The 27,814-nt window shown below is 39.8% G+C and overlaps 1 protein-coding gene across 6 annotated transcripts in view; it reads left to right on the top strand.

Moving 5' to 3' along the window:
• The first annotated feature begins 1,786 nt into the window (after nt 1-1,786).
• LOC117420773 (zinc finger protein 827-like) overlaps nt 1,787-27,814 on the top strand; it is a 51,721-nt gene continuing 25,693 nt past the window's right edge. For 2 of the 6 annotated variants that reach the window (XM_059028564.1, XM_059028557.1), the window contains exons 1-6: nt 1,790-2,199; nt 6,455-6,551; nt 14,492-15,640; nt 21,186-21,364; nt 23,305-23,767; nt 26,632-26,877. In XM_059028564.1, coding sequence (XP_058884547.1) covers nt 6,494-6,551; nt 14,492-15,640; nt 21,186-21,364; nt 23,305-23,767; nt 26,632-26,877 — 2,095 coding nt within the window. In that variant the 5' untranslated portion in view covers nt 1,790-2,199; nt 6,455-6,493. Of the gene's footprint in view, nt 2,200-6,454; nt 6,552-14,491; nt 15,641-21,185; nt 21,371-23,304; nt 23,768-26,631; nt 26,878-27,814 lie in introns of all 6 variants that reach the window. The other 4 variants (XM_059028593.1, XM_059028549.1, XM_059028582.1 and 1 more) reach the window with 4 other exon arrangements.

Raw genomic sequence — 27,814 nt, 5'->3', positions numbered from 1 at the left:
GGCAATTCAGAATGCCATATAGGCTGTTAATAATAATAGGGGGTGTCCATTTAAAAGCTGTCACAGGTGGGTAGAACACCATTTAAACAAATACTTTGCTGGATAAAATATTACAATAAGCTTATCAAGAGTCAAACGAGAGGCATGCGAGTAATGTTTTTACATTTTACGAGAAGACTGTCTGTTGAGTCTCACCTGTATTAATGCACCAGCATCTATTTCAAGTTATGTTTAGCAAACTGTACGTGGTGACTAATAAGAGCCTCCTGGAGCATTACCATGCGTATTTTAAATAGTAAATCATAATAGTTCATCACACAATTTCATTATGCAGGTGAGAGTAAGGCATGACAACTAAAATTTCTTTAACTTACTCTGATACCATAACTTAATCAGATAACGTGGATTTATTTTTATGGAAAAGTACAGCATGTACTTGGTATATTGTATTGGTTATTTATCCACACTGTTAATGATGATTACATGATTGAGTTATTCTGAAATATTGTATGAGATATAATTATGTAATTGTGTGCATTTCTTTTTAGATTATGAAGATGTACACTCATAAATTTAATTATATCATGGTCTTTTATTTTCGCAATATTACAGTCAACTAAGTGTAGCAAAATATGCTGTGTGGCCTTTTTGCTTTCAGTGTGCAATTTTACCTACCAGGTGGAAAATGGTAGGTAAAAGTTCAAATTATTGTGGTCCAGTAGTATATTGAAGAGATTTTTCTTTTTTCATATACAGAAAGAAATACAGCTATTAAATCTACCGTGACTATGGAAATCTGGTCATTAGTCACAAGACTACATAAATTCTGGATTAGATTAATTATGATGCCACAATGTATTATGTTTCAATAGTAAGACAGTGCTTAGGCTAAGTGTCAAGTCTTAAATGTAGAGGCACACAAATACACACTACAGAGCTGTGTAAAACAGTGCAGTTTCTAAGGAACAGTCAGTGACTGAAGGTTTTAGTAGCTGTTTGTAAACAGAAAATAGTTTCAATTTTGTTTTAGATAGCTTGATTTTTATTAATATATTTTGGTAAAGACCGTGATTCCACAGATTTTACTGAAGGTAGACTGTTCATAATTAAGGGACTTAATTAAAAAAATAAGGGTAGCTATTGTATAATGTAAAACAATGGTTTATGTTTTCTCCCCTGGCATAGAAAACTTTTACGATAATACGCCATAATGTACATTTCTTGAAACCGGTTGAGTAGTTTCTTACCCGAGAAAATATATGTAGTTCAAAGCTGTTTATATTGGATCCTATCCAAACCATTCAAGTTATTATGGAAAATGTATTAAATATTCAGTTAGTTAGTTAACTTGTTACCTGAATGCTGATTTGTAAAACTTCCCCAACTGTCCCCTACTCTCTGAAAAGTATTCCATATGTACGCAGCAATACTACTGAATAAATCGATGTCTGTAATTTTTCAATAAAATTAAATACAACACATTTTAAAACATTAAAATGTTAAAATTGACAAATACTGTAAAACAAACAATATAATATTTTGTTTTACAAAATGACAGGCTGCACACTGTACATTACAAAGCTCAGTGTAAAATGCCATTAGTTTTGAACATTTGAAAATATTTTCAGAATTTTCTCACAAACGTGCAATTATTTTAAAATATATATTTTAAATATTTTAATAGACGTTTAAAAATTAAAACATATAAAAGTGACGCTTTAAATGTCAAAATGTTTTTTTTTTATTATTTGGTTAACAGTCTAAATCTAATGATCTATCTCTAACTAGATCTATCTACATACGTTTTTTTGGTCAGGAGCAGTCAGTCTGTAGTACACCCTGTGTGCTTTTCCGCCAGTGTGCTGTGCTGCTCTGTGCTGCTCTGTGCTCTGTGTGCTGTTGCTGCCCTTTGATCCTTGCATTAGTGTTAGTTAGGCGCTCGGAGACACACACACAGAGCAGCCATAGTCAAGACACAGGAACAACACCACTACCACCATCTCCTCCCCTGTTCCTACTTCAGACAACACACTCAAAACCGGGGACAGCCAGGTGCACGACAAGTCCCTGCCATCAGGCACTCGCATACAGTTTCCATGGGAAAAAAAAAATCTTCTTATCCCTAAACAAGGAGAAGAATGTGAAAAAAGGGGAAAATGCCCAGGAGGAAGCAGGAGCAACCCAAGCGCCTGCCTTCACGTAAGTCGATTTATGCTTTTCTGTGTTTTTTAATGGCTCGCTGTGTGTTTTGCGCAGTAGTTTAGGGTTAAAGAGGTGAAACGGACAAAGACACGGCGTAGGTTATTTCTCTTTTTTTTTAAGGTCTGTGCTAGGCAGCCATGTTGGCGATGAAAAGCTCGCGGAGTGTATATAAGCGGTGGCTGTAATGGTAAATGAGCGATAAAGGTCCTGTTCTTCCAAAGGTTGCGGTCAGATAGCGTGTCTCCTGGCAGTAAATGGCATTATTGCACAGTGTTTTTGTGAATCTGGCCGTGGAAGTCTGTGGCGCTTATGGAAGCAAAAGGGGAGGATCTGAGAATCTGGCCGGAATAAAATGAAGGGTCAGTCAGATCAGTCAAGCCAGGCCAGGCTAGACTCAGGCTTCGATGCCCTAGCTTTTAGCAGCAATAGTGCAATCCAACACCGCTCGGCAACTTATTTCCTCTCTCCCTGCAAAGCATCTGTAACTTTCTTCCTACGATCAAAAAGCACGGATTGTTTTACGGTACGATGTTATTTTGATTCGGAGTGACTGGAACCGGGAGGGATTTTTTTATGCTATTGTATTTTTTTCCACCCCTCCCAGTTCAGTAGGGTTCATGTCTGCAGGCTGCCTGTGTCAAAGCCATGGTCACCTGAAGTTCAGGGTCTTTTTTCCTGCTTTAAAGCCATTCATTGCAAACGGACTGCGATCGATAACGGAGGCATTTGAACAACACGGCACTTTTCTTGACAGTCGAGCTGTGACGCAACGCAGCATTTTAAATTAGCGTTTTATATATTGGCTACAGTAATCGTTCTTTTTTGTTAATTTGACCCTACGTTGGTGTTTAGGTTGTGCTTTTTTCAGTCGACTTGGTATTGCACAGTCTGTCCGCTAGAGGATCTCAAAGGTACCGTAGATTCAGAACAAAACCCATTGATCATTCAATACGACTGTGTGCACAGCTGGTTTGTTGTTGAACATACGATGGCAATGCAACATACTGTGAGAATTTGTAATTTACAGTAAACAAACTTATACGTCATGCTTTTCATGTATGTAACATGCCTCTCCGGCTGATACAATACATTTGAGAACAAATATGTTGTTGTGGGTACAGTGTGTAATAATCCAAAAGGAAATCAAATGTATTCCATAATGTAAGTATGCTTATTTGTTATGATTAAATAAATTGTTGTCAGATTACGTTGGGATTAATACACAAACACATGTGTTCAAAACACAGAAGCACACTTACCTTTGATTTATTTTATGCTACTTAGAATCAAGAAGTGAGAAAGTCCATTTGTTGCCTACACTTCTGTCGTATTTTTAATGTCTGTTATTATTATTACAGCCCTACACTCCTACAAATACAAAGTTTTATTTTTTATTGACAGTCTGTTATAGCAGTAGAAGGGTGCAGATACCAGGTCACTCACTGACACGATAACTTGTGGCAGGAATTCAGAATATCTGATTGTTCTAAATAAGAAGATTCCTATTGAATAACAATTAAATTAACAATTGGTCACTGTTACAGGTGGGTTTGTTACGTGTGTGGGCTGTCACTGAATAATAATGAGGCAGACACAGAGCACTGGGTGTTGACACGCCGCACAGGCACGCAGATTTGTTAAACAACAATGGCAGCCTTAGTGTTAGATTTAATAAAGAAAACAAAACAAAGTTAAAAATAAGTTTGCCACACAAGGCGAGCGATAGTCTCACTAAAAGAGACATCCCGCTCCAGGAACCTACTACACTACGGTAACCCTCTCTATACTGTTTGATATCATTGTCCCCGAAACTAACCTACTGCTGTTGCTCCTGAAGACCCAGCACCGTTTTGCAGGGTTCTGTAGTAGTTATCAACAAAGCGCCCCTCTGTAGCCTCGAGCTGTGTTGCAGTCGCCTTTTGAGCTGTGCGCAGCCTCCAAGGGCATGACCCCCAGCCAATCTGGACCTCATGATCAGCTCAGCGCCGGGAGAGCCTAACTGCTCAATTGGTTGCCTAGCAACGCGTCTCTTGTTACGCATCCCAGCCGCACACATCCGCACACGAACCAGCGACAGGGTCCTCCCTGTCACAGTCGCATTTACCTCTAGACTATAATAAAACTGTAATGAAGTCAATTAGACAATCATTTTGGAATGCCACCTTCAGTGTTGTATGGTGAAATGGTAAAACATACAAACATACACAAGAATATGAAAATATATATATATGTATATATATACATGGTCTTCCTGAGGGGCATTTAAGTTTCCACTATGAGCTGAGTCTGCAGTACATATTAAATATATGAATCAGTCAAAAAAATGTGAGGCAAGGTTGGATAGTAAATACGACTTGATATATTTTGTTTAAATATAGCTGATACATAAGTAAATAAGTAACAGACTTTTTTTGGCCTACAGTTCTCCGTCAGGCTTGCTGACTGCTGCATAATCCAGTTTATATCCCGGCCGTCATATTTGTTTACACCATCTTGTTTGAATTTCAATAAGTCAGAAAACATTGACTGTGATGTTTTAATCCCCATTTTAGTGTTTGGAGCATCTTTCTTTTATAGTATGTTTTGTAATTAATTTTCTGTTAATCACAGAATCGCTGTTCAGCAGTTTTTTTCAAATTCAGCCATTTTCTCTTGTTGTGAGGAGTGCAGGGAAGAAGGGCGTTCCTTTGAAAAGGGGCGGGACTGACAGTGATGTGAACCAATCACATGACAGAGGGAGATTATTGCCCGGTGGTGTAAGGATGTTAGGGCAATAGTTCAATCTATTTCAATCTATTTTTCTCCTATGATGAGGTTTTAACCAATCACAGGGCAGAATTTCCAACCATATATATATATATATATATATATATATATATATATATATATATATTCTTTCCGTGTACCTGAAAGCATACCCATTTTTAAAACAAAATATCTACACAGAAGTCTATAACATTTACAATTTTTATTCAATCAATATTCAATCAATTCCTATTTAGAATATGCTAGAGGCAGCAGTGTGGAGTAGTGGTTAGGGATCTGGACTCTTGACCGGAGGGTAGTGGGTTCAATCCCAGGTGGGGGACACTGCTGCTGTACCCTTGAGCAAAGTACTTTACCTAGATTTCTCCAGTAAAAACCCAACTGTATAAATGGGTAATTGTATGTAAAAATAATGTGATATCTTGTAACAATTGTAAGTCGCCCTGGATAAGATCGCCAAGGTCAACACTACATTGAATATTGTACCAGTCTTGGCAGAGAGTCACCACTCAGGAAAATCGTTTTTGGGTAAAATAGAGAACAGATGCTCCACCCGGTCATTCAGCATTGTTAGTAAATAAGTCATATTTAGGGTACCATTGAACTTGTGAGACGGATTGCATTTTAAGGAGGGGATCGTTATCTATTCAGGGATACCAAGATATTTAGTGAGCAAGTAGTCCCCAGTTGTATTACTTTCCTAGAAAAAGGAGAACATTGAGGTACCATTCTACTTGTGAGTTTCTGTATCCACGAATTCCATGAAAACATATTATTATATATGTGTATTTTTAAAAAAATTTTAAAGGTTAACTGCTTGTTTTTAAATAATTACATAAAATGTTTTTTAAGTCTTCCAAGTTTTTCCCTCTTTACAATAGGTTTAACAATCATATCATGTGTGGCAAGGCAGATTATTATTAAGAAAAGGTCAGCATAATTCTTAGATCCCTGTTTAGTTTTCAGACCACCAGGTAGCAGGTCAGCCGAGGTTAAGAAAAAAAAATCCATCTTTGATGTAGTCCATTTAAATGGGTTGCCAGGTACTTGCATTCTGTTGTGGCTAGCCAGAAAACATGGAGTACTCTCCAACTAGCCTCTATAGCAGGGATGGCCAAAGTTAGCCCTTCCGGTCCTGGTCTTTGTTCCATCCCTGTTCTAAATTGTTTAACTGAACCAATTAAACTGTCCAGACCCTGAAGTAGTTTATTATCTCATTTTACCTGTTAAACGTGGAGTTGATTGGCCTCCAGGGCTGTGATTGGACACCCTTGCTCTAAAGACTCTATGGACATACTACCTTATAAATCCAGCTGGGAATCTGACAGTAATGTCACGGTAGAGCCTGCGTCATCAGAGATTCTGGGCCTCAAACTAAAGCATCAATCAAACCAGGGAAAAACTTGTAAATAATCATTTTAAAATAGGTAGTATTGATTGGTTTCCATAGCTGTTGTTGCCATCTTGTCTGTTTGTTTTGTTACAGGGATGTAAGTGGGTGCACCTGACGGATGCTTCACAGTGTATGCACCTGGATTCACAGCATGTCAGTAGAGGTTTCTATTTAACCTTGGATTCACAAAGTAAGCATGAGATATGTTTGCAGTTAGAGTGCATTAAATAGAACTATAGAACAGATTTTAAAAGCTCACCAGTATTTAAAAATAAATACTTTACTACGTTTGAGTTTAATGAACCCAGTTTTTTTTTTTTTTTCAGTGTGTGTTATTTAAAACTAACTAAATAAATAAATGTCAGTAATAATCCCTGCAGATGTTGGTACAGCAGGCTAATTCATTAGGGTCTGGACGCCTAGGCTTAAATCACAAGCGAAATGAGCTTAGATGGTCTCTTACCTACCCTCCTAAACCACCACACAATGTGGCACAGTAAGCTTGAGACAGGCCCAAGACTCAGGGGTGTTCTCACAGAGCTTCACAGTAATCTGGTGCCGTAGTCCATAGCCTTTCATGCACATTAAATTCACACATTAGTAAATTAATAAATATAGGCCTAGTTGTTATTTTATAGTACTATCAAAGACAAAGTGAGAGTATTTTAAGGTTGTGTACAATAAAAAGTGTATGGGACCAAGTGCAAAGTTTTGAAGCCAGTTTGTTTTAAAAGATACAAACCTTTTTAATAAGCTGCTAATTTTATAGTTTTTTTTTTTTTTTTTACTTTGCAGTCCCTTCAAAATTGAGCTGTCTGTCTGAACCTTCTGATACCCTGGAATTAATACAGTATTGCGGTGGTTGTGTATTTCAATGCCCCAGAACAATATAATACAAAATAATGAAATGGTATAATGTGCCTTGAGTAATAAAATCACCACAGAGCACTTAACTACTGCAGCAGGTTCAATATTGGAATTGGAATGAAGTAACTCTATGGCTCCTTCTAAATCGATCTCTTTTGAAATGCATCATTTCATAAGAACTACATTTAAAGTAAATCATTACTTGTAAGACATCTGATTGCTTTCCGCATGATCTGTTTTATGTCGGGGACCTATTTGTCTAGAGAGAGGGCAGGTTTCTCAGCTAATTTATACAGGGTTACAAACTCACACCAGTCCTGCACCCAGTCCTGAATTTCAGAACTTCCCTGGTTAGGTTCAGTAAACTTCCCCTGCTAAATCTGACCTGAGTCTGTAATTACTACTATAATTAAAAGTGAATGCAGCTATGAGGGAGTAACAATTTATTTACAGCAGATTGCTAAAACCTTTTGTATGTAAATCATATTCTTAAATGGAAATAGTAAATGACATACTTTCATAAATTCCTATACAGGTTGCATGTGTGGAATTCGGCAAAAGGTACAAAAAGAAAACACTTTTTTTTTTAAATCAGGTACCATGCTAGGTAGGTTAACGAAAGTTCTCAGTTTCCGTGACTCAATTGCAGGTAGCCCGTTACTGTTTCACTTCCTCAGTCATTTCCTATTTGGTCAACACATGGCCCCGGCTGCCAGTTATGCAGAGAGTGTGAGCAGAGCGAGCCAGTTGTATATGGAGCAGGGTAGTGGAGTGGGGTAGTTGCTGGAGAGGAGCATGGAGTGCGAAGCAGACATTTCCAGCCTGCTCCTTTACAGCACTGAGAAGAACTAAGCACGTTTTTATTTTTCTTAACTACATGTTCGGCCATGGAGTTTGCACAAAAGTTAAAAAAAAAGAAGGTGACAAATACAGACGCAGTTACTTTACAGTATTTTCCATCACGCCTGTGCATGTTAACCATTCATTATTATTATTATTATTTATTATTATTTATTTCTTAGCCAGGGCAACTTAGTCGTAAACAAAAATACATTTCAAGAATCACAGTACAAGTATTAATACAATTTAGAGCAAGATAAAATACAATCACTTCGGTTCTAGCAAGTATAAGTATATGATAAAATACGATTCAGTAACGGAGCAGATAACAGTTGTCAATGATAGTTACATCAGGATATAATTAAATACAAAATACTACAGATTAAATGACACTTGACAGATTGCAGTACTCTAAAGTACAGGGTTAAATGCAGTAAAATAGGGAGCAGGTAAGAGCAAGTAAAGTGCATTTAAGGAAGAGTGATAAGTGTCCAGATGGAAAAGAGGAGTTTCTACAGGTGCTGTCTGAAGAGGCGAATCTTGAAGAGGCACCGGAAGATGGTCAGGGACTGGGCAGTCCTGACATCTGTAGGAAGGTCATTCCACCACTGCGGGGCGAGGGTGGAGAAGGAGCGGGCTCTGGAGGCAGGGGAGCGTAGAGGAGGTAGAGCCAGTCTTCTAGTGCAGGAGGAGCAGAGAGGTCGAGTGGGTGTGTAGGGAGAGATGAGGGTCTGGAGATAGCTGGGTGCAGTCTGGTCAAGGCATCTGTAGGCGAGTACAAGAGTCTTGAACTGGATGCGAGCAGTGATCAGGAGCCAGTGGAGTGAGCGGAGCAGTGGAGTTGCGTGGGAGAAGTGAGGCAGAGAGAACACCAGACGAGCAGCGGAGTTCTGGATGAGCTGGAGCGGACGTGTGGCAGACGCAGGGAGGCCAGCCAGGAGGGAGTTGCAGTAGTCTAGGCGGGAGAGTACCAAGGCCTGGACCAGGAGCTGGGTGGCGTAGTTAGTGAGGAAGGGTCGGATTCTTCGTATGTTGCTCAGGAAGAATCGGCAAGTGCGTGCCAGAGTGGAGATGTGCTGGGAATAAGAGAGGCAGGGGTCCAGGGTGACTCTGAGGTTCTTAGCTGAGGAGGAGGGAGGGAGTGTGGTAGATTCCAGAGGAACAGAGATAGCGAGATCAGAGGAGGGGGAGGAGGAGGAGGAGGGAAAGAAAAGGAGGTCAGATTTAGAGAGGTTGAGTTTGAGGTGATGCGAGTGCATCCAGGAGGAGATAGCAGATAGACAGGTAGAGATACGGGAGGGGATGGTGGAGTCAGAGGTGGGGAAGGAAAGGAAAATCTGAGCATCATCAGCATAGAAATGGTATGACAAACCATAGGATGTGATGAGGGGGCCCAGGGAGCGGGTGTAGAGAGAGAACAGGAGAGGACCCAAGACTGACCCTTGGGGGACTCCTGTTGAGAGAGGACGAGGTCTGGAGGTTGCTCCAGGAGAACCAGGCCAGAGCAGTGCCAGAGATTCCCAGGTCAGCGAGAGAGGATAGTATAATAAAGTGATCGACAGTGCCAAAGGCAACAGAGAGGTCGAGGAGAATTAGGACAGAGGAGAGAGAGGCAGCTTGGGCAGAGTTTAGTGAGTTAGTGACAGACAGGAGGGCGGTTTCAGTGGAGTGAGCAGAGCGGAAGCCAGATTGGAGAGGGTTGCAGAGAGTGGTTGGATAGGAAAGCAGAGAGCTGGCGGTGTACAGCCCGCTCGAGGGTTTTGGAGGGAGGTGGGGTCGAGGGTAGGTTTTTTGAGGAGGGGAGTGATAGAGGCTTGTTTGAAGGCAGAGGGAAAGAGACCAGAAAGAAGAGAGGTGTTTCAAACCAAACTAGGAACTTTTGTGTTTGCAGACTTGAGAATTGCATTTTCTTTAAAAAAAAAAAAAAAAGCTTTTTCTTTTTTTTTTTTCTTTTATATTCAGTGTGATTGGAGTTGCACTTTATAATTCAATATGGAGGGAAAAATATATATTCTCCCGATTGTGGAGCTGCATTTGTGCCATATAAAAATGTGAGAAACGCCATCAGTGTGTCCATCTGTCTGCGGTTATTATAAAGCCTATATTGTTCTTATACAGTTCTACAGTTATGCACCAATACAGCGCTGTGAACACAGTTTATTTTCTGCACTCTTGAAATAGTTCATTCACTACAGAGTGGTCTGTCAGCCCCGTTGAGACTCACTCTTATGTCTTTGTGGGTTGCTTTGAGCTCCCTATAAGATATTCGCATACAAACAAGCCCAGTATAACTAATTTGATACGAATCATATGCAAAGTTTGAAATAGGTGAGTACACCATACACAACATCGTAGGAACCTGTTAAAAACCTGTTCATTGCAAGATCATATTTCCTAACTTTCTTTATTTTCAATGTACGCATTTTTTTTTTTTACTTGGGTCAAGGTATGTGATTATAATAAGGATGATTAAATAGTATTCTTTCTGAATGTACATTACATCTTTTCATCTGCAATCGGCAACACAGCGGGGGCTAGTTTATTTATTTTATATCTTTTTAATACCATGTGAGCGGAGTGGAGCGTGCCTGTTTTGTCTGGATCGGGGGAGCGGAGCGGGAATCACAAGCAGTGGAGCGGAATGGAAGAAAGAGCGGAGTGGAGAATATTATGAGCAGAATTTTGTCTCCGCTCTGCTCACATTCTCTGCAAATATGTCACTCATTAGGAAACAGCTGGTTGGTTAATGACAGGAAAGGTGGTGTTGAAGAGTGGGCGCTATCAGAAAGTAAACTATGCAAACACAGCTTCTTGAACTTTTTGTGCTATCAGGTACAGCAGTGTGGAGTAGTGGTTAGGTGCTCTGGACTCTTGACCGGAGGGTCGTGGGTTCAATCCCAGGTGGGGGAGCAAGGTACTTTACCTAGATTGCTCCAGTAAAAACCCAACTGTATAAATGGGTAATTGTATGTAAAAATAATGTGATATCTTGTAGCAATTGTAAGTCGCCCTGGATAAGGGTGTCGGCTAAGAAATAAATAATAATAATACATGTTAGCTTTAACATGCATTTTGTTCAAAACTTGACATGAGACCTACACACTGTAGGAATATTTCTGGAACTATTGTACCGTAGCCCACGCTAACTGTAGCTCTGAAACCCAAGACTGACTTTCTAACCCTGAGCCGAGCATCTAAAATGTAATAAACACACAAACCCACACACACATTCACCATCTGCCACAGTACTGTGTTACAGAAAGCTTACTCCTTAAAGTAGAGAAGTGTGTTCCATGGGTTTTTAAATGTTTTGACAAGCTGTTACAGTAAGCTCAATAGCAGTGACAGCCAGCATTTGGCTACAGTTTCTTACACTCAGTAATAACGACTTTATAGGAGCAGTAGACATACTGTTGGCAGCAGGTCATAAGGAAACTTCGGGGGAAGAAGAGCGCTGAGGGCACTTTCTGTGTTTCACCACACAAATGTATCTCCCATACAGAAGCCGAACAGCATCTATCTGACAATGATCTGATCAAATGTTCACAGCTATTAGCTGTGAACCACTACTACAGTAAATGGGGGTCATTTTTATTATTAACCATATTGCTGTAAAAGCTGATAAAAATGTCTCCTATGGATTATAATGATGATGGCAATTGGTTTTAATAATATGACAAATGTATGCTCGTAGGAGAGACTCACGTCCCAGCGTTTCAGTGTTTTGAACACGTATTTCTGAAGCATAAAGTATGCAAACAATCATGTTAAATATTTTTAGCAATAAAGCAATAGTAGCAATAGTAGTAGTAGTAGAAGTAGTATTCATTTAATTGTATTATTTTACTTTACTTTGGCCAAGGTAGAACATACAGTATTTATGCAGACTCAAAGGTTTAAACCTGTGTTTGAATTAAAAACAACTTTCTGCTGTTTGCAGTATTAAGGTGCAGACACAAAATGGTCCACATTTCAGGATCAGCATGACCATCTTGATTTCCAACACGTTTCACACAGTGAGGTGTCAGTACATCTTTCACACCCAAGATCGTAAATGTAATAAACAGGGTGTCCAGCCTTAAGAAGTTCACACGGTAGTAATTTCACTTGAAAAATAGCCTACTTAACAAATTGATGCTGGTGTGAAGGCAGGCGACAGTCCGAATTTATAGTCTAGGGGTCAGCCTGTAGGTTATATATGGAGCACTTATTTACCAGGAGCGAACAGATTCATAAGAGTGCCCCCAATTAATGGGATTACCTGCCTGCTTGAGAGTATTGCAAGTCATTTATTGAGACATGTGCTCGGCAGAGATGCTGCTAACCAAACATATTGTATGTGGTGTGTTTACAAGCCAGACAGGCCCTTGTGTGCGCTCATTAGAATGAACAATGGGCCTTGTTGGAAAAGCAAGAGCCTTGCATAGACAGTTCATTATATATATATAAAAAAATAAAATTATAATAATTAAATGGTGTGTTTGAATACCTTTTTCCAAATAAGGACAAGTCGCTACAAAGCTCATGAGGGCCCTTACCTTTCTGTGTGCTGTTCTTAGCTCTGTGGACCGTTTGTGTCACACTTAAGACACAGAAAAAAAAAACATAAAAAAGCTATTTGTATCTGGTAATGTTTTTTGTGAAGCATCCTGTTGATAAGTAAAAGGTGTATGCATTTAATCTACATTGAATTGCTTGACGGTTTTCTTGACGAATTTACTGCTTGTCTCCAGATCAGACGGTCTGATTATTATTCCAGTATAAGTTACAGAATAGCTCCGTCGGGTTGGTAGGCAACCTAACTCAAGTCATGTGGACGCTGACCTACTAAGTAACCTCTGATTCCCTTGCTAAATTCATTGGATACAGTATGCATGCCAAAACCTCCGAACAGTAATGTATGGTTGACATTAGCAGGGGCTCCTAAAAGGGGAGTTATACTGTACTGTGTCCAGGTTTACACCAGTTTCGTATCACAGCTACACACGCATACACAGTTCAGTATATATACACATTTCCCCCACTCCACACCTCTTGATTGCTGAAACTGTTGGTGTCCCTGAATAGGAAATTGTCCTGTATTCAAATGCATGCATAAGATTTTGATAGGCAAGATGGCTGAGTGGGTTAAAATGGCAGCAAATGGGTTTTGCATTGATTTTCTTTCCCTATACTTGTTGGAGGATAGATTTATATCTCATGTCTGTCTAACACAAAACATATCATGTTTGCATACCCATATGTATTACAAACACTCGCTGATCTTCTGGCTTAACTAGTTGTCCTTTAAATGTAAATGATTAAAAAATAAAACAAAGTATCTTCCATCATTACCTTTCTCCACCTCTGAAATACTGGACACACTTTTTTTTGTGTACTGTATATCTATACACAATTAACACGCTTTTGGTGCTGAAACATTTTGTACTGTTTGAATTCTGTGTAGATATTTGGAAACAACAGCTCAAAGCAATTCATTTGAAAGTCTATAAAATAATACAGCCTTAATACATTGGTTTTAAATTGACAATGTGTCAACATTTTAGTAAAATACCATACAGGAATTATAAACAATGGCACATTAACTGATTGTGTTCATAGTATAAATAAGAATGTTGTTAAAATGATTTAAATCTTGTTTATTTAAAAAATAACATCACATCAGGCCTGGCGTGTTTAATGTACCTTTGTTTTAAGTCCACCAAGTCAAATTATTGAAAACAGATATTGTCCAAAGAAGGTCAGGCCTTATGGGTTGTGTTGCTTAGGTTGTATCCCAGGTTTGTGAATATTTAATAGATCATCAAGAATATTCATGACCTTAATTCACCCTTGGCTGGCAGGCAGTAATCTTAATGAATATTAATATATGAAGTATATATTGATGACCTGGAGTGATCTTAACCCTATCCTTATTGCATCCCTTGTGATTATCCCAGGTTCATGAATATTAATTAGGTTGCATGACCTCGATTAACCCCTAATCCTTACCGTCTAGCCTCGCACAAGAGTCCATCACCATGGTTACCGTTTACAAAATAATTATATATATATATATATATATATATATATATATATATATCCTTGGAAAACTAATTTGTAAAAGGAGGCTGAGGGCCTAATGGGGATACTAAACTGAATGTTTAAATAAGTGAGTAAGTTACTATAAAATAGTAGGTCATTTTATTTCTATGTGACTTAAAAAAAAAAAAAACACATTTTAAATGAATGTATTTGTAATTTTAAAAACGGCAGTCAATCTAGGTTGTTAAAGAAACAACAAATCTATAATTTCACAAAAATTATACTGTACTTCTTGGATAACTGGATGTTTTCTTTTTTGTCCCGTGCACTCTGAACCGCTGTGTACTTTCGTTATGTGTTGAAACTTCAGGTGTCAGCCCTCTCATTGTTTTCTTGCAGATGTTGACAGAATAGAGGAAGAACAAGGAGGAGAGCCCCTGGGACAAGACAGCTGGTTTGGGAACACTTCAGACACTCCATCCGAGTCCTCCTATGGGGATGTGCAGGACGAGCTCAGGATTTCTCCCCTTCAGGAACAGGACACCTCCACGGAGAGCTCTCTGGGCTGCCCCACCCCCGTGCAAGGGAATTCTCTGGAACTCTTGGGGCTTGACAATGAGGCGTTCAAGCAGGGGGGCTTTGCCTGCAAGGACCAGCTGTCCTCCGTCGTCTCTTCTCTGTATGAGGACAGCTCCCAGATGCTGGTCAAGCCGCTGAGCAGCAACCTGAGGCGTCTGCTGGAGGCTGGCTCCCTCAAGCTGGATGCGGACGACCTAGCAGCAAGAGGGAGAGGGGGGGACTCCCCACCAGTCAAGCTTGGCTCCAGCCTGGCCCTGTCCCCCTCTTCCCATCACGCCCAACAGTTAAGTGCCCTTGCCCGGAAGCTGGCCAACAGCACCTCCGCAGCTGCCTCCCCAGGAGCAGCAACAGTGTCTGCAAACAGCATCAAGCAGGAGCCCTGCGATCCCTTTGTCACCAGCAGCAGTGGTGGTAGCGGTTTTATGTGGGGAAGCCATGAGAAGTGGCCGCCTGCCAGCTCGACCCCCAGCAGCAGCCTCTCCCCAGACTCTGCCATCCAGAAGCTGAAGGCAGCTGCCAATGCGGTACTCCAGGACCAGAGTGCCGCGGCGTCATCCTCCCCCTCTGCGTCGACAGCGGTGGGGAGGCCTGAAGAGACAATGCGCTTTGACGCATTCACCTCCCCCTTCAGCCCGCAGTCGGCTAGCTCCACGCTGGCGGCCCTTTCGAAGAAGGTGAGCGAGAGGGGCCTCTCCTCCGGTCAGGTGGAGCACCAGCCACCCGCCAGCTCCTTTCTCTCGCTTGTCTCCATGACGTCCTCAGCGGCCCTGCTCAAAGAGGTGGCGGCCCGGGCCGCTGGGAACCTTCTGGCCGACAAGAAGGAGCCTCTGCCTCTGGTGGTGGGCACGCCAGAGGACTTCAAGCCACTGCTGGACAAGAACCAGAAGATCGTGACAACGCCGTCGCAAACCCTGGAGCTGCTCCTGCCATCAACAGCCAAGGGGAGAACCAAAGCCAGCAATCAAGGAGGTACCGTACAGCACTAATGCTAGAATCCGAAGGAGAGGCAGGCAGGCACTAATCGGTTCTTCCAATGTGGGCTGAATCCAGAATTAAAATACATTTCTCAGAGAGACATTTATTACTGGTATGCCTTGCTCTCCCGCTTGATTCTTTCTGTGGTATTCTTTTAGTTAGTTAGTTTGTTTATTTTGTTCATTAGTTACTGGTGTGTGTCTGTCCAGAGATGAAAATACGACTCCTATTGCATAGCAGTTCAAGGTTTTACTACAATTTTAATTAGCCCTGGTGTATAGGTAACAAGCTCAGGTGTGTCTTATTAAACACATAGTAAAACCAGGAATGGATCAAACTGCTTTACAATAGGAGTCTGATTTACACCCCTGCTGTATGTGGATATAATTTACCTTACTGTCTCTCCAGATATTAACAACTGTACTGCATTTACAGGTGTTTTCTAACATTTCAAAATCATTATCTTAAAACAATAGCTCTTAAAACAATAATCAGTTTTGTTTGTGCATAGCAACACGGCTAACACACAAATACATATAAGTCACCTTGTTAGGTAGCAAGAAGTGTGATGCCTTGGTACTCCATCACAGTCCACCGAGGGCATTTTCAGTTAACACAGTGTGTGTTACATTATTGGGGGGGCTTGCAATAAATTATAATTTAGCCATAACCGTAGCTTTGTAGGTTCATTCCTCCCACATGCTTCACAGTCCTGCCATAGGGATAATCTGGGAGCACTCTATAGTCAGCCAGGCATGCTGTGTGGGGCTCTGATGCTATAAAAAGGGCTATCTGCCTGGGAGAGCTGATGAGATCCTCTGTGCTTTCCACGTGCTTGTCAGAGAACAAATTGAAGCTGACCACCCTAGCCAGGTTCTCTGTTGAATTCTTACGTCCTTTCCCCAGTTTGGGCAGAGGGCCTTCACAGTGAAGCAAGCTGGGACAAGTAACAAGCTATGCTGCATTAGACTCCAACATAATTAATACAATCCTTATTTTCTAAATTGTCAATGCTCAGAACATTGCTTCAAAGTACGTGATACTGCAATATATCCTATAGTATAAGTCAAGGAGACAAATGGTTTGGCAAATGCCTTATCTAATATTACTATTTTTAATCAATGAAGACATGTTGAAAAGCTTCAAGTAGTTGTAGCTAGTTGTAGCAAAGATAGGGGCAAATATTCAAAGGTCTTGCGAATGTTCTCATCTTTCTCGCAACTCTGCTTGCGTTGCGAATGTTTTGCGTAAAATCGCAAGTGAGTGAAATCTAAAGGAGTTGCAGAGAAGCTGCAATTATCTGAATAAATTAACATGAATTAACACAGGAAATCAACCATAACGCTCTCGAGGTATATAACCATCGCATCTTTTTGCAAAATGAAGACGCATTATGTCGGCTTGCCGAGGCACCTCTTCAGCTATGAAAGTTAAAAATGTCATTTAAATGTTTTGCTCTTAAATGCTTTTTCTTACAATTCTCAACACAGTTTTATCCATTCTATAAGTTCTTGCGTGCGCTAAACAGAGACAGTCCACTGCCAGGGACATTTAATTACTTTACCATTTACATGCCATAAAGATGACTCTGGCTGTGAAAGAAGGACTGCGACTGTATTGTAATTTTTTATACACAAATTAAATAAGCTTACTTGATTTGAAAAACGTCTTGGACGATACAAGCAAATTCCTACACTGCTTGGTTTGATTGAATGAGTAGTACACAACAAGCTTCAATATGAAAGCTCAACATTAATTTCAATAAACAAGTTTTTAATGAAAACAAATATTGTAGCCTACTTCACTAAAGTGAAAACTGGCTTCTGTTATTTTTAAATACCACTGCTTCCGATTATACTACTGCTTTACAACAGGAACAACATTTTATTTAGGGTTAGTGTTGAACTTAAACGCGTTCATGCCTGCCTGTACCCCTACCCCCACACAGGAACATTGCCTGCTAACTAGCCCTATTCAAAAACTAAATAAAAACAATAACAATGGTGTGGTTCTGTCTTTACTTTTTTCAATGAATAGAATTTAATTTATATATATATATATATATATATATATATATATATATATATATATATATATATATATATATATATATATATATATAGTCCTGCGTTTGCCTTTAATTTATTTTCCTGCACATACTACTGCTTTGCATATATGATGTAGAATGCATGATTATAAATTCTAACACTAGTATGTACAATAGTCTTTGAATTAAACGTATTATGATTATGAATGTGCAGTTCTTAAGAACGGTATTATTGTCATTGCTTGCGCCCTGGCACCTCTTTCTTTACAAATTAAGCACTGGTAATTAGTATTGTTTTAAATAAAGCACAAATAAATGTAATGTTTGAGTTGGAAATAAACCAAAATGTTAGTATGTTTAATCAAAGTAGTAATCAACTAAGGACTTCTTCAGTAGACAAGTCAAGGAATGTTATATTCTGCCCGCACAATATTTTCTCATTTTCTGTTGCTCTGCTAGCATTTGCAAATATAGCTGTCTGAAAGCCATGTTCACTCTTTAACTAGAAACAGAGATTCTCCTGAAATACTTCCTGCGAAATAATTAAGAGGAGTCTAACCAGTCTTAAGTGATTTCCGTGCAACATAGTGATTTGCAAGCAAATTGACTTTTGAATTTAGCTCGTGGTGGTGAATTTGCTGGATTATTCATGACACCTCCCCCAAATTTGAGAGAGAGGCACTTGCGAGAGAACAACTCGCAAACCCATTTTTTTCAACGCAGCATCGATTTTGAATCTCACTCAAAAGAGCAACTTTTTTTCGCAAAAATCTTTACAACTCCCCTTGCAACACATGCAAAGCGTTTGAATATTTGGCCCATAGTTACAGCAGATACGTATTTCCATTTTAAAACAGGCCTCTGGTACTACACTGGGCTAACGGAAGATCCAAATCAGATTGTCTTGCTTTCCAGAAAGTTACAGCTTTACTTCCTTGTTTATTTCACCCCAGCAGTGTCTTCTACGTGTTACTTGCCTGAAAGCGTGTCAGTCAGTAGGGGAGACATCTGATTGGTTATTGACAGAAAAGAAGCCAGTGAAGGGATGGGGACAATTCCATCAATGACCTAGGGAGTACAAAAGTACTTTTTTTTTCTTTTTTTTTTAGTACAGACTCAGCGTATAGGAACACCTCCTAAGAGAACACTTCGCCTAAGGGAACACCCTTGTGGTGAAACAAATGTTTCCAATTGTAAGTGATCCGGCTAAAGGAGCAGGAACTTTTCTTAAAAGAACACCTTCTGTCACCGATAGCGATCCATTCACAACATATACAGTACTGTTTTGTAAAAAAGCGACTTGTCATCGCGAGAGTGTCTTAAGGGACACTGATTGGTTTATTAAATCTTTCCAGAACCGATGTCATATCATTGAATTGTTTTGTATTCCGATTTCTACGAGTGCACCTCATCGCTACAAAGTGGCATGTAAATAAACGGCAAAATGCACCGCTGTTTCTCTTGCTACACATAGTTGAATTGTTCGAGCTCTTGAAAAAAACCTGAATCAGACACAAGTCGCTGTGCAATTTGGTGTTTCTCGTTCTGGTGAGTTGCTTCACCATTCTGTTAAATAATGTGCATGTCTTGTATATTGCTGCTGCATTTTGTAACTTGTGTAGGGGTGCTGTGTTAATTTAGTTTGACAGGTAGTTTATTAACGTTAAGTTAACTGTAAAGGCCACGATACACTAAGCATTTTCGGTGCAATCCGATTGCATGATGTTGATGTTGCTATGCGCATAGAACATACAGCATGTGTACTTTTGTATTTGTAAACATGTCTGAATGTGTTTATTTTACAGAATGTGTTATGGATTTATTTTTTGTTTTTAATAAATACATTAAAACAAACAAAAAAAAAATTCATTGTTATTTTTGCATAAATTTCATCATCCAGAGCTCGTACTTTCAGTTTAGGGCTGTTTCGGTATATCCCTTACACAAAAGTAATATAGGCCACTGCAAGTAGTTATGGTCCTATTGGTGCTATCTTATTTTGGCACACTTGCAATACTATTGGACATTTTTTTAACGGATGTATGTGTGTGTGTATATGGATGTGTATAATATAGATAGATAGATAGATAGATAGATGTAGGTTATTGTTCTTACTATACAGGAGTAATCGTCTCATGAATTGATGGGCATATTATTTTCATCATTATTTTATACATTACTGAAGTACGAAAGATGAAATATTTCGGAGGGTTTAAGTTTTACGTTTAAAATGTTAAACACTCAACATGTATACACTTTATTAAACCCCACAAATAACTCACCTTTCGTACTTCGGTTGGATTAATTTGCTAACATTTTCTTGGTTAGCTACTTAAATTGATTGATTTTACTTTGTAGCTTTATTTCCCCTTCCATTAATTTTATTAAAATGTTTAAATTGACCAGGTGCTTGTAAACTTGCACGTTCATAGAAAACTATTAAAACTTTTACTAGTTTACCAGTTTCACGTGTATGACCATGAGTACAGGAGCAGAGTGAGAAATTGCTCTCTCCTGTTAAGTTCAAGCTCTTTCCTGTCAGCGTAGATGTTGTCATGTGACTCCTCCTTGCTCACTGATTGGATACCTGCCATTCTGATAACCCTATAGTGCACAGTGATTTAAGCTTTTTGCCCGTGTTGTTTTGGTTTAGTTTTATTAATGTTAGTTTGTTACTTCATTATTATAGTTTATTAACATACACTTGCCTATTGTTTTGCTTTTACTTATTCAGTTAGTTTCATATGTTGATGCACGTGCGTCACGACAAGTATTACATATGTTATTTATTGATTCATTCATATTGTGTCTGGTGGCTGACTCCATCTTCGAGAACACTTCGTCTATAAGAACACTTTGCTTGCTGCCCGAGGGGTGTTCTCTTAGCAGGAGACTACTGTACCAGATATCATGATTTAAAATAAGAATAAATGTTTGCTAAAAATGTGTTTCTTTCAAATCTGCATATTTGAGACCTATATAATTAATGGATATTCATGGAGGAGAAAATGCACAGAACTATTTTGTTAGCTACAATTACTTTAAGGATAACCACTGTTATCTCAAGGCACATCATTTTCATTCGTGTTTTTGTATTTTTTGGTTATAAAAGCGAAAAGAAACAAGCTAAATAAAAGTAGTAATTGTTTTTTTTTTTTTTTTTTTGTCTAGATGCATAGAAAATAAGGTGCTTTCCTCCTCCCAGGAGATTGGGGTAGACTTGGTGCATACAGAATGAACATTTTGTCCATGGTCTTCGTATTTGGGTCAAGCTGTACATATGTGTCTGGCTACAGTCCTGCTATTTCCTTCCTTTTGTAGGACAGTTTTTCATCTGATCTACTAATGTGGTAACATGCACGCCCCCAAAGAAAGGCTAAGCCCTGACTCTTAGACATGGAAAGAGCAGCCTGCTTGCCTAGTTCCCTGCTTGCCTAGTAGCCTGCAGCGTGTTTATTTCTCATTGTTCCTCCCCCTCCTCCTCCTCCACAGCTCCAGCAGCCACTGAAGAGGGAGGGAAGCCGTTTCAGTGCCCTGTGTGTGGTCTGGTCATTAAGAGGAAGAGCTACTGGAAACGACACATGGTGATTCACACCGGCCTCAAGAGCCACCAGTGCCCGCTCTGCCCCTTCCGCTGTGCCCGCAAAGATAATCTCAAGTCGCACATGAAGGTACAGGTGATGAACTGTTCCAAACACAGCAAGGAGGTTACACTTTGATTTTACATTTATATTATTATTATTATTTTTATTTTATTTTTAATTTATTTATTTATTTATTTATTTATTTATTTATTTATTTATTTCTTAGCAGACGCCCTTACCCAGGGCGACTTACAGTCGTAAACAAAAAATACATTTCAAGAATCACAGTACAAGTATTAATACAATTAAGAGCAAGATAAAATGCAATGACTTCAGTTCTAGTAAGTACAAGTATATGACAAAATACGATTCAATATCGGAGCAGATAAGTGTCAGTGATAGTTACATCAGGATAAGATTTAAATGCAAAATACTACAGATTGAATAACACTTGTGGCAGATTACAGTACAGTACTCTGTAGAGTACAGGATTAAATGCAGTAAAATAGGGAGCAGATAAGTGCTCCCTATAGTTGTCACTGGAAATGTTTCTGTTGTTGTTTATGCTTACACTGGCCCTCTGTGTCCTTGTGCAAGTCATAGGACCGTCTGCACTTTGTTCCACGCGGGGTAAAACTGAACTCAGATGAGATATCCTAAGGGACAGGGTTCAATGTTTTCAGCCTTCTAGCTGATTCCAGCTGCTGTTATGGTTTCAGTGTAATTTTGGAAATATCTTCCAAAGCCTTGTTCTGAAACCTTTCTCTGGCCCAAATCTATTCCAGCTACAAAGACAACACCTGGAGTATGCATTGTGCATATTTGTCAATAGATATGTTTTGAACTTAGTATAGCACTTTTATCCCTGAATGGAAATCATTTGCAAAATGACAGTCCAAAGCAATACTTATATGGCAGGGGCAAAATATATAACATATTAAATTAATGACACCATAAATGCTTGTTTTATTATTATTATTATTATTATTATTATTATTATTATTATTATTATTATTATTATTAGTTTATTTAGCAGACGCCTTTATCCAAGGCGACTTACAGAGACTAGGGTGTGTGAACTATGCATCAGCTGTAGAGTCACTTACAACTACGTCTCACCCGAAAGACAGAGCACAAGGAGGTTAAGTGACTTGCTCAGGGTCACACAGTGAGTCAGTGGCTAAAGTGGGATTTGAACCAGGGACCTCCTAGTTACAAGCCCTTTTCTTTAACCACTGGACCACACAGACTCATTTATTATTATTATTATTATCATTATTATTATTATTATTTATTTCTTAGCCGACGCCCTTATCCAGGGCGACTTACAATTGTTACAATAATTGTTACAAGATATCACATTATTTTTACTGGAGCAATCTAGGTAAAGTACCTTGCTCAAGGGTACAGCAGCAGTGTCCCCCACCTGGGATTGAACCCATGACCCTCTGGTCAAGAGTCCAGAGCCCTAAGCACTACTCCACACTGCTGTCTTATCACAGGGTATAGGTAACTGCTGGTTTAAACAAAAGAGCTCTATTTATTGAACTTCTGGATAAGCTGAATTTCTGTTTTCAAAGTTTTTAGAGGGCCCACAGAATTCAGCTTAACTAGACTCTGCTGTATATACATTTGTGTGTGTTATATTCTTTCAGTAGTACAAGCAAATGTTGCATGAATTTGGAGTGAACGCAAGAAGCAATTTGATCTGCTGTCTATCTTTTGTTTCGTTCTTTGTACATAATGAGAAGAGTATATGGAGAAATGCTTTTCATAGTTTGGGTATTTGCACAAATGACCGTTACTTTAGGGTCCAAAAGATTGTTCCCATAACCCCCCCCACCCCCCAAAAATTAAAAAAAATAACAACAAACCAATTTTAAACATCCTTTAAAATAGTCACATGAGCCAAATAGGCATGATCCTGCTATTGCTCGCACTCTGCTACAGCTCAGAAATGTAAGGGGTCACCTTTTTTCCAGATGGAAATGTTGGTTCTGCACTAAAGGAGTGTTCTTGTCCTGCAGGTTCACCAGCACCAAGACAGAGGCGAGACTTTCCAGTGTGAACTCTGCCCCTTCACCTCGTCGCGTCACTTCAGCCTCAAGCTGCACATGCGCTGCCACCAGCACTTCCCCTGCTCCGAGGTCAAGGTGAAGGAGGAGGTGACGTCGGACACCGAGGGCGAGGGCTCCACCGCGGGGGATCAGGAGGGGATGTTACAGGGGCAAACCCCCCCACCGCCTGACGCCTGGCTCAAGCTGCACCCTGCCGTCTCCTCTGATCACATCCCTGCCGCCATCAAGGAGGAGCCCCTGGAAAGGGACATATCGGTGGTGCCGTCCCCCCTTTGCAGAAACAGGCTCCCCGGCAGCACCAAGCCTCAGGACTACTCCATCTCCAATTTGAAAACAAACCCCCCTCCCACCTCCCTCTTCAGCCCTGACATCTCCACCAAGTCGGCAACAGATTTTCTCATCAAGCTTTCAGGTACGAAAACTGGTGTAGACAGCTATGTTTAAAAGCGCTGTTGAAACTACTGCAACTGCTTAGCTTACGGTGGAGATTATAGGTTGTGGGTTTGACTAGTGGTGGGGAGTTTGTGGGGAGGCTATTAGCAGAAGTGAGATAGTTGAGACTGGTGCAGCTGCCATTTAATGCAATACAATGTAAGGTTCTAAATAGTTTTTCAGTAGTTCAAGACAACCTTCACATAGTTATGAGTTTTGGGGGCTGTCTCTAATTTTAACCTATTTCTGCCTTGACTTGAATTCCAGCTACCAATAGCTCCTGCAGTGTGATAAGAAGTATTAGTATTGTGAGAATGGGTGTCCTCCGTGCATCACAGCATAATTATTATTATTTTTTTTTTGTTTAAGAATACCACAAGTTTCATGCATAGAAATTTCATGGCCTTGCATTGGAATGACGAAATGCAATGTGGTTTGTCTTTTTTTTCCTAAAACAACACAATATGCCCTTGACGGGCTTCAGTTCTGAGGCGGCGGGGGGGCGGGGGGGATCCTGTCTGCATTAATACTAGTAGAGCTGAATGAGTGTCCTATTTACTTGGACTGGAGTTTAGCTTTTGCTGAATCTGAATCCTGCTCATTTTTTTTTTTAATGAATATATTTTAGGTATGAAATATTAAATTATCGTAGTAAGAATTATAAAGATGATGCAGATTATATTAATAACGCCATGTTTCATTTGCATCTGCGTGTAGTTTTAAAATCAGTACTGCCACTTAACACAGCAATGTCGGGTTTCTATCATAGTGTTGGAAACTTAATGACAATATTAGATGACAGCTCACAGAGACTCAGTGAGGAGACAAGTGCTTCACAATGAGCCAGATAAAGATGAGTTAGAGCAGTAGACAAAAAAATACCACTCTTACTGGTGTGGCAAATGTCAGCAGGCTCTACTACATCTAAAAAAGATGAGCCTAGTTGATATTTGAGTCTGAGCAAGGAGAAAGCCCTTTACCGTGAACCAGATGGTAGCATCTCAGCTGAGCTGCAGTTAGTTTATTTAGCGTTTTCTATGGCTATGACATATCCTGTGAAAATTTACTAGAACCAATAAAAAAAAAAAATAATATATATATATATATATATATATTTGAAGAAACTCAGTGCGCACATTCTTTAGCATAAATTATTGAGAATAACACAATCTGGAGACATATAATATGAAGGTGCAAGTACATCCGTTCACAGACACATACTATTCAGTACATGCTGCTGGTGTTTTCGTGTTACTGATAGATCTCATTTTGAATTTACAGCTGAATTTGCATACTTGTGTAAAATGTGTTGGTGTCTTTTGTGTATTTCTGAATTCACCATTTAGAAAAAAGATTTCCATGCTACCAAAATCCCTGCAGAATTCATATTGTTTGTCGGGTTCCTGATGTCTTCAGTGTTCCCCATGCATCATAATTCACCCTGCTCCCGTCTCTTTAAAATTACTGTCTGTAATACGTACTGACCTTAATCTGTGCAAGGAGGCTTTTGCAGATTGATGACATTTTATTATTGTTGCTTGTCTGTGAACAGAAAACTCTATCTTGAAGGTTAAGGCAGTTCTGAACACCACAGTAGCTCCCTCGCCTGATGACCTCAAACATGGCTTGCTGTGCAGGGGCATTAAATTTGTGCTGTCAGTGCTGTGGAACCCTTTTATCCTTTTCTTGGCAGAGAGTTCACACACATACACGCACGCACACACACACACACACACACCAACAAGCGCTAATGGTACACAATAAAGGCTTTTTCATGGGTTAACCAGGAATGCTTGGAGCAGACAGGCTTGGTTGGTGTGATCGATTTTATTTAGTTCAGCTGCAGGGGCTGGAAGTATAAATGGCCATCTTCAGAGAGTGTAAATGGGTTATAAAAAGAAGACAGTGGCTGGCTACCTCTAGTCCCAGTGGACAGTATATTTAACCTAGCCTCCAGAATGGGGCAGAACTCATTGCAGACCTGTGATTTGACCCCAGGCCTATGGAGACAGACAGTATCTCGCCACATAATGTGTTGTACCTAAAAGGAGCACACTCGGGAGGGTGATGTCACTGTAAGAATTACTGGATGGATCTCCGGGGGTTTCACTGTAATAACCTGAGTTGTATTTCCGTTGCAGGGCCAGGTCTGCCTGCTGTAGAAATAATCGATATGAACATTCATTTTCAGATCTTCATATCTTCATAACTGCTTTTGGCTTTGTAATGCTGAGGTCTGGTATAGAACTGAGTAAGGAATATGTGCTGGCAGAGCTTTCTCAATGCACATGCTAGACAATTCTTACATTGTTACGCTGGATGTGTTTTCCAAAGCTTTCAACAAAGTGCAAGTTCCCTTTTTGCTTGGCATTGAAGAGCATGAAGCAGAGAAATTACATTTTGCTTCCATCAAATTTTAAATGGGTGTATTCTGAGTGGTTGTAGAATCAATCCAACCAAATGCCATGGTTTGTGCAAGTTGCGGTATTCTGTGGAGTGTTTCTGGGTCCGTTCTTTGTGAAAGTGAATAGTGCTGTGTGAGTGAAACATACCTTCCATCTGTCCTGTCTATGAAACTGCACATCCAGTATTAGCCTGTTTTGTTCTGACACCTTGTGGTTTGGGGATAGTAGATATATTCTAATTGGCTATATTACCTGCAACTGCATAATTCATGTTACGGTGCAATATGCTGAACAGGTAAAACAGGTAAAAGGCAGTTTTCCATTTTTTTGCTGTTTTATGCATACTGTAGAAAACCTGTGGTAGATGTAGTAGTTATTGTGGCAGCCTAGTAGTCAATACACTCCAATCATGGCCTTCCACGTTTGTTTCTCCCTGCAGCTGCGAATCAAAAAGAAGCTCCAAAGCCCCAGTTCATCGTGAAAGAGGAACCCCGGCCTGAAGAGTCCAAGAGCCCCACGGTGCCGCAGGGCCAGCCGAGCTACATGTTCTGCCAGGAGCCTCCAGCAGTGGACGCTCCCGAGAGGCCCTTGAGCACAACAGAAGGTAGCCCTCTCGTCAAGAGCAGCCTTCTGAGTCAGGACATCAGCATGAAGGTGGCATCAGAGATGCTGATGAAACTCTCAGGTATTAGGTTATAGTTTACAATCGAGTGTAGTGTGTCATACAGCATAACCCCTCCTCTTCATCTCAACTGCTCTCGGGAAATGGGAAATGTTTATTTCATCTGATGTTTGGATGAAGTTGTGTTGGATTGTATGCATCTCAATATTAGATAAGTACATTTTTGCTCTTTAATAAATATTTAGAACATTACAGTAATTCCTTTTCCATTGTTTTTAAACAGTGATCTTGTATGTAGCTGGTGTTTCCTCTTAAAATATTCTCGTGTGGAATCAACACATGAGGGTGCAGTTTTTTAAAATCGTTACGCATCTCATCTCTGCAGAGCTGGTACAGCGGACAGTGCTGAAGGTTCAAACCCCACATGACTGTCTAGAATGAGGAAATTAGATAGTGAACAATTAGCACAGCAGCACGGAATTTCGTTGATGTGTAGTTATCAAATGAATTGATACTACAGACCTTAGTACCACTCAGAAGTTGAACGATTTAAATGAGCAGTTTGCTACGTGTGTACTGCTTTACATTAGCTTGGCTGGAAAAACTGGTTCTATTGGGGGGGGGGGGCAGGCATCACTTGAGCTTAACTGAGATTTGATAAGTCTTTTTCAATTGCTGAATTCTTTAGTTTTATTCAAATTTTATAATTAAGTGCTTGAAGTTCTGGATGTAATGTACTGCTGTCAGTGGATACATCCAGTGGCTAAGTGTCATTGTCTGGCATATTACAGTACGGTTGCCATGGAAACCTTTAATTTATACCTCTTATAACAATTTATTTTTCCTAACATGACGCAAATGCTCATAATTTAGTCCACTTTGATTTCTTGAACTGGTCCAGTTAGAGGCATTTAATTGACACCTACTTCTATTTTCAGTCTGACTTGTCTGTGATTTCTCCTAGCCACTGTTTTCCATCTAAAATCACCCATATGTAAGG

Source organism: Acipenser ruthenus, chromosome 1, assembly GCF_902713425.1.
Source record: "Acipenser ruthenus chromosome 1, fAciRut3.2 maternal haplotype, whole genome shotgun sequence".
Taxonomy (NCBI): Eukaryota; Metazoa; Chordata; class Actinopteri; order Acipenseriformes; family Acipenseridae; genus Acipenser; species Acipenser ruthenus.
Note: the sequence above shows the minus strand (reverse complement) of the source record. Positions and strands in the feature narration are given on the sequence as shown.